The 14,332-nt window shown below is 38.4% G+C and overlaps 1 protein-coding gene across 1 annotated transcript; it reads right to left on the reverse strand.

Annotated features, from left to right (window-relative positions):
• Positions 1–3,842: 3,842 nt before the first annotated feature.
• LOC127668378 (beta-defensin 38-like) lies at positions 3,843–7,101 on the reverse strand. Its single transcript, XM_052161940.1, has 2 exons — positions 7,044–7,101; positions 3,843–3,973 (listed from the first exon to the last, which is right to left on the reverse strand). Exons 1-2 carry the CDS (start codon positions 7,099–7,101, stop codon positions 3,843–3,845), a joined length of 189 nt encoding a protein of 62 aa, XP_052017900.1.
• Between the last annotated feature and the right edge of the window lie 7,231 nt (positions 7,102–14,332).

Genomic DNA, 14,332 nt, shown 5'->3' on the forward strand with positions numbered 1-14,332 from the left:
AATTTTTGTATATTCAACCATCCCTGCATCTCTGGGATGAAGCCTACTTGTTCATGATGAATAAGTGTTTTGATGTGTTCTTGGATTTGGTTTGCTAGGATTTTATTAAGAATTTTTGCTTCAATAGTGAAATTGGTAAGTGAAATAGTGAAATCATAAGTGAAATTGGTCTTGAAGTTCTCTTGTTTGGAGTCTTTGTGTGCTTTAGGTATCAGAGTAACTAGGAATTAGGTAGTGTTCTTTCTGGTTCTATTTTGTGGAAGAATTTGAGGAGTGATGGTGTTAGCTCTTTTTAAAAATATTTTTATTTTCTATATTCTTTGTTTACATTCCAAATGATTTCTCCTTTCCCAGATCCCCCCCCCCATATGTCCCATAAACCTTCTTCTCTCTACCCATTCTCCAATCACCTCTCTCCTTTTTCTCTGTCCTGATACTCCCCTCCAATACTAGATCAATCCTTTCCAGGATCAGGACCCTCTCCATACTTCTTCACGGGAGTCATTTGTTATGCAATTTGTGCCTTGGGTATTTAGGGCTACTGGGCTAATTAATATCCACTTATCAGAGATTGCATTCCATGTGTATTCTTTTGTGACTGGGTTACCTCATTTAGGTTGATATTTTCCAGATCAAACCATTTGCCTAAAAATTTTGTGAACTCATTGTTTCTAATTGCTCAGTAGTATTCCATTGTGTAAATAAACCACATTTTCTGTATCCATTCCTCCTTTGAAGGGCATCTGTGTTCTTTCCAGCTTCTGGCTATTATAAATAAGGCTGCTATGAACATAATGGAGCATGTGTCTTTATTGCATGCCGGGGAATCCTTTGGGTATATGCCCAGGAGAGGTATAGCAGGGTCCTCCAGAAGTGTCATGTCCAGTTTTCTGAGGAACCTCCAGACTGATTTCCAAAGTGGTTGTACCATTTTACAGCCCCACCAGCAGTGGAGGAGTGTTCCTCTTTCTCCACATCCTTGCCAACATGTGCTGTCTCATGAGTTTTGGACCTTAGCCTTTCTGACTGGTGTAAGGTAAAATCTCAGGGTTGTTTTGATTTGCATTTCCCTAATGACTAATGATGTTGAGCACTTCCTGAATAGAACACCAATAGCTTATGCTCTAAGATCAAGAATTGACCAATGGGACCTCATAAAACTACAAAGTTTCTGTAAGGCAAAGGACACTGTCAAAAGGACAAAACTTCAACCAACAGATTGGGAAAGGATCTTCACCAACCCTGAATCCTACAGAGGGCTAATATCTAATATGTACAAAGAACTCAAGAAAGTAGAACCCAGAGAACCAAATAACACCATTAAAATGTGGGGTACAAAGCTAAACAAAGAATTTTCGCATGAAGAACTTCGGAGAGCTGAGAAACACCTTAAGAAATGGTCAACATCATTAATCATTAGGGAAATGCAAATCAGAACAACCCTGAGATTTCACCTCACACCAGTCAGAATGGCTAAGATCAAAAACTCAGGAGACAGCAGGTGTTGGCGAGGATGTGGAGAAAGAGGAACACTCCTCCACTGCTGGTGGGAATGCAAGATGGTGCAACCACTTTGGAAATCAGTCTGGCTGTTCCTCCGAAAACTGGGCTTGACAGTTCCTGAGAACCCTGTTATACTACTCCTGGGCACATATCCAGAGGATTCTTCAGCATACAATAAGGACACATGCTCCACTATGTTCATAGCAGCCCTATTTGTAGTAGCCAGAAGCTGGAAAGAACCTAGGTGTCCTTCAACGGATGAATGGATACAAAAAATGTGGTATATTTACACAATGGAGTACTATTCAGTCATTAGAAACAATGAATTCATGAAATTCTTAGACAAATGAATGGAGCTGGAGAACATCATACTAAGTGAGGCAACCCAGTCTCAAAAGATCAATAATGGCATGCACTCATTGATAAGTGGGTATTAGCCTAGAAACTTTGAATACCAAAGACATAATCCACAAATTAAATGAAGTCCAAAAACAATGGAGGAGTGGCCCCTGGTTCTGGAAAGACTCAGTACAAGAGTATAGGGGAATTCCAGAACAGGGAAGTGGGAAGGGGTGGATGGAGGAGCAGGGGAGGGAAGATGGTTTATCAGACTTGCGGGGAGTGGAGACCCAGAAAAGGGGAAATTATTGGAAATGTAAATAAAAAATATATCAATAAAAAAAAGAATGGGTCAATTCACATTCTTCTGCATGCTGACCTCCAATTGAACCAGCACCATTTGTTGAACAGGCTATCTTTTTTTCCACTGGATGTTTTTGGATACTTTGTTGAAGATCAAGTGACTATAGGTGCATGGATTCATTTCTGGGTCTTCAATTCTATTCCATTGGTCCACTTGCCTGTCACTGTGCCAATACCATATAGTTTTTAACACTATTGCTCTGTAGTATTGCTTGAAGTCAGGGATACTGATTCCCCCTGAATTTCTTTTGTTGTTGAGAATAGTTTTAGCTATCCTGGGTTTTTTGTTATTCTAGATGAATTTGAGAATTGCCTTTTCTAATTCTGTGAAGAACTGAGTTGGGATTTTGATGGGGATTGTGTTGAATCTGTACATTGCTTTTGGCAAGATGGCCATTTTAACTGTATTAATCCTGTAAATCCACGAGCATGGCAGATTTTTTCATTTTCTGAGGTCTTCTTCATTTTCCTTCTTCAGTGACCTGAAGTTCTTGTCGTATAGATCTTTCACTTGTTTGCTTAGAGTCACACCAAGATACTTTATATTGTTTGTGGCTATTGTGAAGGGTGTCATTTCCCTAACTTCTTTCTCAGTCTGCTTATCCTTTGAGTATAGGAAGGCAACTGATTTTCTTGAGTTGATTTTATAGCCAGTCACTTTGCTGACGTTGTTTATCAGCTATAGGAGTTCTCTGGTGGAGGTTTTCAGGTCACTTAAGTAAACTATCATGTCATCTGCAAATAGTGATAATTTGACTTCTTCCTTTCCAATTTGTATCCCCTTATGTTGTCTAATTGCTCTAGCTAGAAGTTCAAGTAGTATATTGAAAAGATATGTAGAGAGAGTACAGCCTTGAATACTTTGATCCTTCTTAGAATGTGGAACAAAGTACCCATTGGAGTAAATACAGATACAAAGTTTGACACAGAGACTGAAGGAAAGGCCATTCAGAGACTGCCCCACCTGGGGATCCATCCCATATTCAGTTACCCAACCCAGGCACTATTGTAGATGCCAAGAAGTACTTTCTGACATGAGTCTGATATAGCTGTCTCTTGGGGTACTCTGTCAGAGCCTGACAAAGACAGAGGCAGATGCTTACATATAACCTTTGGGCTTAGCATGGGTTTCCCTATAGAGGAGATAAAGATCTGAAGGAAATTAGGGGTTTGCAACTTCATTAGAAGAACTATAATATCAACCAACCATACCTCCAAGAGCTTTCCAGGAACTAAACCACCATCCAAAGAGTACACATGGAGGTACCCATGGCTCCAGCCACAAATGTAGAAGAACATGGCCTTGTCAGACATCAATGAGAGGAGAGGCCCCTGGACCTGTAAATGCTGGTTGCCCTAGTGCAGGGGATTTCCATGACAGGGAAGCAGGAGTGGGTGGGTTAGTGAGCGGGGGGGGGTGGGGGGGGGTGGGGGGTGGAGGGGGTATGGGGGGTGTGGGGAGTGGGGGTGTGGGGCGTAGTGAGGGGGAATGGGATAGGGGGTTTTCGGAAGGGAAACAAGGAAAATGGATAACATTCCAAATATAAATAAAGAAAATATCTAGAAAAAAAGAAGCAACACCTCAGTGTGTTTATTTTTTTAAAGCATTCCATATTGTTTATGTGACTTCTCGTATATTAATAGCATTTTTGACAACACTTGCCTTTTCCTTTATAACAGGAGCCAACAAAATTATACAACCATGGACATTCACAGTAGTGACAGAAACCTTTTCTTTGGATACATTCTTTTGTATCATGGCCAAAAGCTGTTAGAAAAGAAAAGAACAGAAAAACCTTAGTCTCTTGGCTATCACTGTGGTCACATTTAGCACTCTGATGATCATATAAGAGTTCAATACAAAGTATATACAAAAGAAATAATTTTATAACTTGTATCCTGGACATGTAATAAAATATGAGATGTCTTGAACTAACACACCAGGGAGAGTCCCACAGCTAAATATCCACATAGATTGTGGTTTTTACATTAGAAAACAAATGTTGAATACTTCTTTTCTATTCATTTTGAGACAGGGTATCACTCTATAAGCCTCACTGGCTTGGAATTCATTATGTAGTTCAGGATGGCTTTGACTCATCCTCTTAGATGTTGGGATTATAGGAAGAACCATGATCTCTGGCTGTAGAAAATTCTCATCACCACAAACTCTTCAGTGGGACTGTGATGCTATGGTGGTGGGAGGAAAGGGAGTGACACTCGACTTTCCCATCCCAGAACTTCCTCAAAGATGCATCACAGCTTAACCCATCTACTTCCTAACACTAAACCCATCTTTTTGAATTCTGTATCATAGCTTTTCTCTACATTTTGGGGGTTCTGTCTTTTCTTGTGTATGATTGTTGAAAGAGCAATGCTCTAAATCTAACATTGATCTCTATAATGATCATCCCTAATCAGACCCTTCAGAGGTTACCATATCCAGATTTTGTTTCCTTTTATGGAGCTGGTGGATGCTGGCATGACTCTAAGAGGATGCTTTGTGTATTCTATGTTCCCTGGTGAAATACTTGCACTAGGATGAGCAATAGAGATCAAGTTTTGAAAGCATATTGCTGAGTTTGTTTTCCTTAATGGCATCATTAATCTGTATATATACATATATGTATATATGTTTCTCCTCTTTAATGTTGATAAATTTTAATTGTTTTAAATTATTGGCTTGACAGAGTCTCAAGAGTCACTTGGAAAAAGGGCTTTCGTTGTGTCTGTTGAGATTATCTTGGTTGTGTTAATCAGTGTGAGATAATCCATTTTAACTGTGCATTGGACGATTCTCAGGCACGCATCATGGATCATATAAATGGAGAAAATGAGGAATAATGTACTCCTTCGTTGCTCTCTGATTTTGGACTATGGCTTATTGAAGTTTCTTTTTTAGTTTCTATGGAAAAATATCCTGAGAAAAGCAACTTATGAGAGAAAGGGCTTAGTTCATAATTACATGTTACAATTTATTAGTACAAAAATATCAAGGTGGCAGGAAGTTGAAGAAATTAGTTGTCATAACCACAATCAAAAGAAGAGAGGAGAGAGAAGAGGGACAGAGAGAGACAGAGAGAGAGAGAGAGAGAGAGAGAGAGAGAGAGAGAGAGAGAGACAGACAGACAGACAGACAGACAGAATGCATACACTTTGAGAGACAAAGAAATAGGAGAGGACAGTCAGAGAGACAGAGTGAGAGAGAGAGAGAGTTCAAGCGAGGGAGACAGCAAGCAAGGGAGGGAGTAAGACAGTGAGATAGTTACTATTAGCAAGATAGATAGATGATAGATAGATGATAGATACATGATAGATAGATGATAGATAGATAGATGATAGATAGATGATAGATAAATAGATGATAGATAGGTAGATAGATAGGTAGATAGATGGACGAATAGATAGATGATAGATGGATGGATAGATGGATAGATAGATAGATAGATAGATAGATAGAGAACTTGCATGCCACTGCTTAGTGCCCTTTCTGCAGTCTATTATAGTTCAGGCCCTAAACCCTGGAGATGGTGACAATTTTTAATGGGCAGGTCTTCTTACTTCAGTTAATGCAACAAAGACAATCACCTATAGATAACCTAGACAATACCTAATTGATATTCTTTTCCCATGCCATTATAGATTGTGTCAATTAGACAACAGTATCCATTAGGTGGATACAGTGTGACTACCTACTTCAGTTCCCATTGCCCTGGCTTCCCTGCCACAGTGTATCATGTACTAAGCTGGGAGTTAAAATAAACTTTTTTCCATTTGTTTATTTTTTCAGACTATCATATCACATCAGAAAACTAAACCAAGGCAATGGCTAAGCAGAAGAGGTTTAATAGAATAGGTCTATTTTAGAGCCAAGGAGAGACTGAGAACTCAGTTCACTCAATGCCTCCCTGATATAACAGATGACAAATGTGTCCCTTGTCTTCACAGATTAGAAAATCCAGAAAAGCAATGCCTGGACCATGATGGAATCTCCTGCCCTTGTTTTGATTCTCATTCTTCTTAAGTATACCTCTGGCTGATCATCTCCTTCTGCTAATCTGTAGAATGAAACTCTGGCTTTTAACTTTACTAGACTGGGCTAATCAGAAGAAAGAATTAGCAATGGTCTTTGTGTGAAGTAATTCAGTTATATTAGGAGTTCAAGATTTTGCTATGCAGTGATGATGGTTCACTTGATCCCTCATGCCTTGGATTGGGCTCTTGACCTACTGAACATAAGTTATGTGATTAGAGTAGACTTTCTATCCAAGAAATAGTCATATGGCTTCCTTTTATTCACAGGGACACTGTGAGGAATAATATAAAATGAGAGTACTTGTACTTCATTCTAAGCCTCTGCTTCTTACAAACGACCTTTCAAGACATGCATCATCTGTCTTGAACTTACCTAATCTAAAACATCAAGTTCATATTCCCCATTATCAAAGTGTATTGCAGTCATGTGTTAAATGGGCCTGTGAAAGGCACTAAAGGAGCAGGTGCCTGACTCTTGATAGAAATCTGGCTTCTTGGTGAGATCTGCCTTCCTGGGGATAAGAAAGAATGGTTTCTACAAAGAATATTTCCTAGATGACCATGACAAGACGGTGGTTGAAGATCTTGAGAAATCTCTATTTCTAGCTCTTCATTCTGGACAAGCTCATTGCCCTGATACCTGGGCCACAGAATGAAGTCCCTGATGGCTGTTGGCTGCAGGGTGTTGACCCTAGGAATTCTCTCCTGCTGATTGCTCCTCAGACCCAAAACTCATTTATCACCAGTTCTTTGAGCCAGTGTACTCAGGTCTGGTCAAGAGTTCAGCAGGTCTTGGCACTTACCTTGGTTGCTCTGGAAGAAATACATAGAGAGGATCAGCAGCAGAAAGCAGATCTTCATGATTCCTGCACACGGAGCTGATTAAAGACAAGGCCAGAGCTGGCCTAAGAGAGTCAGGAATAAGTAACTTCTGAGAGGAGACATAAGGAGGAGTTGCAATCTAGAGTAACTGTCCAATAGCTGAGCTTCAGTATGTATCCTGAGGAAACTCAAATCCTGAGGGCATTCTGTCTCTGTTGCCTGGGCTTTTGCTTTTCTACTGAAAATGCTAAGTGCCACTTGTCTAAGCAGGACTCATAAATTCTCCATAGGAAACTCAGACAACTTTTTAAAACTATGTATTTAAACTTATTATAGTTACACATTTGGTTGGGTTTCACTCATCGTTTGTCCCCTGGTGGTTTTACAGTACGGGACATGGATAGAAAGCAGAGGGAAATGTCTTCCGCAGACTCATATTTTTATGACTTAAATGCCATAATTTAAAAATATGGTGGACATATCACAAACTTTTAGAGGAAAACAGACCTTGAAAAATGTCCATTTACATCAACAGTTTGATAGGAATGTAGCATTCTAAATCATGGTCAGAGCCAAATAAAAGAAGGGTGTAAATCAGGAGCCTGGATCCTGTCTCCGTTTCAGTCAGCCAATGTCCCTACGATTTCACTGACACACAGCTCTCTATGTTTTTTAGCCTCTGGGGACAGCACTAAACAGTTTTTATAGATGTTTAAGTAACTTGCAAAATGAAAATACTTACATATAAAAATATTTATTTTTGATTCCCATATAGGGTACTTATTTTTCCAGTTCAGGTGTCAAGGTGTTGATATTGTCCAAAGCAACCCATAATTACAGATGACTAAGATTGAAATGCTGTTGGTACCTGCGTATAAATGTCCTCAGTGACAACAGAATCAGACACCTTCTTACCGTGGATTCAAACATGGCCACACTGTGGTTTTGGCTATTTTATATCTTGTAGTGTAAAATACTTCATCACCCTTCTCTTAACTTTAGGTTGTGTGAGAAACTATGTGACTTTTCTTAAGGCTCTTTCTTACTCTCTCTTGGACTGATTCTTGTAGGAATCATTTCCTGCTCTCTTCCCTCCTGCTATCTGCAGATTAGCAGTAAAATATGGAAAGTCAATTAGAATCAATATCAACTGGAGGCAAGAGTGTTTCATAGAATGTCTGTGTCCTCCTGTGTTTCTCATAGGAGGAAGGGCAGTAGAGCCTGTATCTCTCAGTCAGGCCAAGGCTGATCTTCTGGTCCGGTTGGTCTTAGTCTACTCCTAGATTCTGCCATTGTAGGATGAACTTTTTACAGACTGGTCTCATAACAGTCTGCTGTTGTTTTATATTGGTGATTATATTCAGAGTGGTAAAATGATCCTGGCTCTTTACTTCTTTGATGTCTATTCACTATGAAAAGTCATTTATTTATTTATTTATTTATTTATTTATTTATTTATTTATTTATTTACTATGAAAAGTTTTAATAAAGATGGAATGGAGATAATGATGCTAAGAAAAAGTCAGAGGTCCATACCGCCCAATATCAAGTAACCGTGTACATCATAGTATACTTTCCTTTTGAAATAGCATATCAGTATGGAGAAAGAATATTCACTAGTCATTTCATAGAGGGGTGTTTGTAGGAAAAGTAATTATAGTTTTGTTGTGTTGGAAAAAATATCCTGATCTTACATTTATATGATGAGTATATTGCTGACATGCAGTGTTTCTCTTCTTGTAGCTGTGACAATTCAGGGAAAGATGGAAGTATTGCTGTGATAGGCTTGACCATGTTTTTGTTAGGAGGAATATGTTTTTGGAACTGTGGATTAGAAAATCGGTTGAATGCTTTAAGATGGAACTCAATCCTAGTAGGAACATGGAAAACAGTGTTGCTGAGGGCAATTCAAACTGTGGAAGACTGCCTGAAGAGATTTTGACAGGAGGATTTTGGTATGTGACCTGGGGATTGTTCTTGTGATATATGTATATATGTATATGTATATATATTTATTAAAGAATGTGACTGCTTTTTGCCCTTGTCTGAAGAGTCTGCCTGAGGCTAAAGTGAAGAGATTTAGATTGTTGGTGAAGGAAATCTAAAAAAGATTCTTGTTATTAGCCTCTATCCTGTGGTTCACCTTTATGAAGAATATTTAGCTCCAGCCTCACAAGCTTAGAAAGGATAAATACACAATGTGTGATTCAAGTACTTAAAGGGGCTCCAGGAAATGGAATGGAGCTAAATCCCATATTGAAGGGTATTAAATGGAATTAAGGGAGTTATAGCCTTTGGGTAAGATTCCTCACACTGAAGCTAATTATTTACATTTTTGAACCAGGAATAGGAACATCATGTTTGACATTATTATGACCTGACTATTGTTTTCATTTTGGAGATATACATTTGTGTCAAATTGACAAGGTTGTATTTTGATGGTTATTCTTGGTTGTCACCTTGACTATATCTGGAAAGATCACACTTGTGATCCAAATACTGAGGCACATTGGACATGCTTACAAAGATCTTGTGTAAAGGAATTAAAGAAAAACTTCGGTTCAGATGAGGAGCCTTTAAAGCCAGCACTCAGGAGACAGAGGCATACAGATTTCTGAGTTCAAAGTCAGTCTACAGAGCAAGTTCTAGGGCAGCCAAACTTGTGCAGTGAAGAAAAATTTTGAACACAGAAAGAATGAAGATGTAATAAAACAATGGGCCATGTTCCAGCCTTAGCAAGCAGCACAACTCTCTAGCCACATGGCTCTGGCTTTGAGTGAAAAAGAGGGGCTGCTTGAATAATTCATGCTGGTCAGTGGGAGCTAAGAAATTAGCAGTGATCCAGAAAAGACAAGGGACATGGTGGTGAAAATTTCTGGGAAGTGTTTTAGGAGAGCACAAAGAAGTTGTGTTCCAGATAATGACCTTAGGCTGAAAGATGGTCTTGATGGTGTGTAGGAATCGGACAGCTGAGGTTTGGCATTATGGGAAGCCTATCTCAGTCAGCTGCTGGTAGGGTGTCTCAAGGACAGTCATACTAGGCTCTGGTCTGTAAGTGAGTCACAAGTGAGGATGTACTTCATAGCATCAGTAACCGAGCCTTGGTGCTTCCCTATAAGATGGTTTCCAAGTTGTTCCAGTCACTGGACTGCCTTTCTTCAGTGTGTTCTCCATTTTTGTCTCTGCAGTTTTTAAATAGGAACAATTCTGGGTCTGAAATTTTGACTATGGCTTGGTAACCCTTTCCTTCTGCTTGAGGCCTTATGTATCTATTAGAGGTAGATTCTTTAAGTTCGCTCTCCCCACTGTTGGGCATTTTGGATAAGGTCAATGCCTTTGAGTCTTGAGAGTCTCTCACCTCTCAATTCTCTGGGACTTTCAGGAGGGTTTCCCTATCTTCTCCGCCCAGAGGCTGCATGTTTCCATTTATTTTCCTGGCTCTCTGGACTTCTTTCCTCTCCTCCCCTGCACAAATTATCCTGTTCCCCTTTTTCCCTTCCCTCCCCTCTCCCACTCAAGTCCCTTCCCCACTCTGCCTCCCATAATGTTTTGTTTACCCTTGCATTTGGGATTGAGTCATCCTCACTTGGCCCTTTCTGCTTGTTAAACTTCTTAAGGTCTGTGTGTTGTATCCTTCATAGTCTGTACTTTTTGGCTACTATCCACTTATCAGCGAGTACATATACTTTTGGGTCTAGTTTACCTCACTCAAGTTGATATTTTCTAGTTTCATCTATTTGCCTGCAAAATTCATAATGTCCAAATTTTTAATAGCGGAATAGTATTCCTCTGTGTAAATGAACCACATTTTCTGTATCCATTCTTCAGTTGAAGAGCATTTAGGTTGTTTTGAGCTTCTGGTTATCACAAAAAAGGCTGCCATGAACAGAGAGGAACTTGTGTTCTTGTGGTATGGTAGAGCATATTTTGGGTATATTCCGAGGAGTGGTATAGCTGGGTCTTCAGGTAGAACTCTTCCGTTTTCTGAGAAACTATCATATTGATTTCCAGAGTGGTTGTACCAGTTTGTAATCCCATCAGCAGTGGAGGAGTGCTCCTCTTTCCACAGAAACTCACCAGCAAGTGCTGTTACTTGAGTTTTTTTAATTGTAGCCATTATGATTGGTAAAAGGTATTGGTTTCAGGGTAGTTTTGATTTACATTTCCCTGATGACTAAGAACTTTGAACATTTTTTAAGTGCTTCTGAACCATTCAAGATTCTTCTGTTGTGAATTCTCTGTTTAGCTCTGAATCCCATTTCTTAATTGGGTTATTTGGGATTTTGGAGGTTAACTTTTTGACTTCTTATATATTTTGGAAATTAGCCCTCTATCAGATATAGAGTTAGTGAAGATATTTTTTCCCCAATCTGTAGGTGGCCTATTTATGCTGATGACTGTGTCTTTTGCCTTAGAGAAGCTTTTCAGTTTCTTATGGTCCTATTTATCTATTGTTGATATTAGAGCCTAGGCCATTGGTGTTCTGCTTAGAAAGTTTCCCCCTGGGCCATTGAGTTTGAAGCTCTTTCCTACCTTCTTTTCTATTAGATTCAGTGTATCTTGTTTTATGGTGAAGTCCTTCACTTTACCTTGACCAACTTGGACTTGAGATGTACACAAAATAATAAATATTTTCATTCATCTACATGCAGACTACTAGTTAGACCAGCACCATTTATCGAAGATGCTCCCTTTCTTCAACTGCATGTTTTTTGACTTTTTTTGTAAAAGATCAAGTGTCCATAGGTGTGTAGGTTTACTTCTGGTTCTTTGATTCTATTCCATTGATCAACCTGTCTCTGTACCAATACTGTGTGGTATTTATCACTATTGCTTTGTAGTACAGCTTGAGGTCAGGGATGGTGATTCCCCTAGAAGATTTTTTCATTGTTGAGAATTTTTTGGCTATTCTGGATTTTTTCCATATGATGTTGAGACCTTCTCTTTCCATGTCTGTGAAGACTTGTGTTGGGATTTTGATGGGAATTTCATTGAATCTATAGTTTGCTTTTGGTAAGATGGCCATTTTTACTATGTTAATTCTACCAAACCATGAGCATAGGAGACTTTTCCATCTTCTGAAGTCTTCTTTGATTTCTTCAGAGACTTGAAGTTCTTATCATATAGTTCTTTTATTTGCTCAGTAAGAGTTATACCAAGATATTTTATACTATTTGTGGCTATTGTGAAAGGTTGTTGCTTCCCTAATTTCTTTCTCAGCCTGTTTTTTATTTGTATAAAGTAAAGCTACTAATTCATTTGAGTTACTTTTATATCCTGCCACTTTCCTGAAGTGGTTTATCAGCTATAAGTAGTTCTCTGGTGGAAATTTTGGGGTTGCTTATGTATCGTATCTACAAATAGTGAGTCTTTGACTTATTCCTTTCCAATTTATATTTCCTTGATAACCTTTTGTTGCCTAATTGCTCTAGCAAGAACTTCAAGTACTATACTGAACACATAGGGAGAGAGTTGATTTTATATCCAGCCACTTTGAGTGGGAAGCCTTTTCTTGTCCCTGATTTTATTGGGGTTGTTTCTAGTTTCTTTCTATTTAATTTAATGTTGGCATTTGGTTTGCTATATATTGCTTCTATTATGTTTAGGTATTTGCCACGAATTCCTGATCTTTCCAGTACTTTTAACATGAAGGGGTGTTGTATTTTCAGAGGCTTTTTTTTTTAGCATTTTATGAAGTAATCATGTGGTTTTCCCCCAATGATTTTGTTTATATAGTGTATTACTTTGATGGATTTTTGTAAATTGAACCATCTCTGTATCCCCTGGGATGAAGCTTATTTGATCTTTGTGAGTGGTGCTTTTGATATGTTATTGGATTTGGTTTACAAGAATTTTACTGAGTATTTTTGCATCAATCATAAGCAAGGTTGGTATGAAGTTCTCTTTCTTTGTTGGGTCTTTGTGTGATTTAGGTATCAGAGTAATTGTAGCTTCATAGAATGAATTAGTTAGTGTTCCCTCCTTCTATTTCTATTTTGTGGAATAGTTTGAGGAGTATTGGTATTAGCTCTTCTTTGAAGGTCTGGTAGAATTCTGTGCTAAAGCTATCTGGCCCTGGGCTTTTTTTGATTGGGAGGTTTTTGGTGACTATTTCTATTTTTTTTATTTCTCTAGGAGTTGTGGGACTGTTTATATAGTTGGCCAGATCTTGATTTAACTTGGGATGTGGTATCAGTCTATAAAGTTATCAATTTCATCTAGGTTTTCTAGTTTTGTAAAGTATAGCCTATTGCTGTTGGTTCTGATGATTTTTTGAATATCCTCAGTTTCTGTTGTTTTTGTCTCCTGTTTCATTTCCGATTTTGTTCATTTGGATAATGTCTCTATGCCCTTCAGTTAGATTGACTAAGGGTTTTTCTATCCTGTTGATTTTCTCAAAGAACCAGCTCTTGATATTGCTGATTTCATGTCTAATTCTCTTTGTTTCTAACTGGTCAATTTCAGGCCTGAGTTTGACAGCCCTACTGTCTACTCCTCTTGGGTGTATTTGCTTCTTTCTGTTCTAGAGCTTTCAGGTGTACTGTTAGGCTGCTTGTATGGGACTTCTCCAGTTTCTTTATGAAAGCACTTAGTGGTATAAAATTTCCTTTTAACACTGCTTTCATTGTGTCCCATATGTTTGTGTATGTTGTGCCTTTATTTTCATTGAATTTTATAAAGTTTTTTATTTATTTATTTATTTTATTTCTTCCCTGACCAAGGTATCATTGAGTGGAGAGTTGTTAAGTTTCCAGGGAGTATGTGTGCTTTGTGTTGTTATTGAAGTCTAGCTTTAATCACTGGTGATCCAACAGAGTGCAGGGAATTTTCCCAATCTTCTTGTATTAGTTGAGGCTTGTTTTATGTCTAATTATATGGTTAATTTTGGAGAAGGTTCTATGAGGTACTGAGAAGAAGGAAAATTCTCTTGTTTTGGGGTGAAATATTTTGTAGATAACTGTTAAATATATTTTGTTCATAACTTCTGTTAGTTTCACTGTTTCTATTTAGTTTCTGTTTCAATTACGTGTCCATTGGTGAGAATGGAGTGTTGAAATCTCCCACTATTATTGTGTGAAGTTCAATGTGTGCTTTGAGCTTTAGTAATGTCTCAGTTAAGAATGTCTGTGCCCTTGCTGTTATGAATGTCTGTGCCCTTGCTTTTGGGGCAAAGATATTCAGAATTGATACTCCCTCCTGGTGGATTTTTCTTTTGATGTATATGAAGTGTCCTTTCTCATCATGCTTGATAACTTTTGGTTGAAAGTCT

The sequence above is a fragment of the Apodemus sylvaticus genome, chromosome 18 (genome assembly GCF_947179515.1).
Source record: "Apodemus sylvaticus chromosome 18, mApoSyl1.1, whole genome shotgun sequence".
Classification (NCBI taxonomy): Eukaryota; Metazoa; Chordata; class Mammalia; order Rodentia; family Muridae; genus Apodemus; species Apodemus sylvaticus.

Coding starts and splice junctions, on each gene's coding strand:
- LOC127668378 (XM_052161940.1), bottom strand. CDS start 7,101: ATGAAGATCTGCTTTCTGCTGCTGATCCTCTCTATGTATTTCTTCCAG. Junction 3,974..7,043: donor TTTCTTCCAGAGCAACCAAG/GTAAGTGCCAAG, acceptor CTTTTCTAACAG/CTTTTGGCCATGATACAAAA.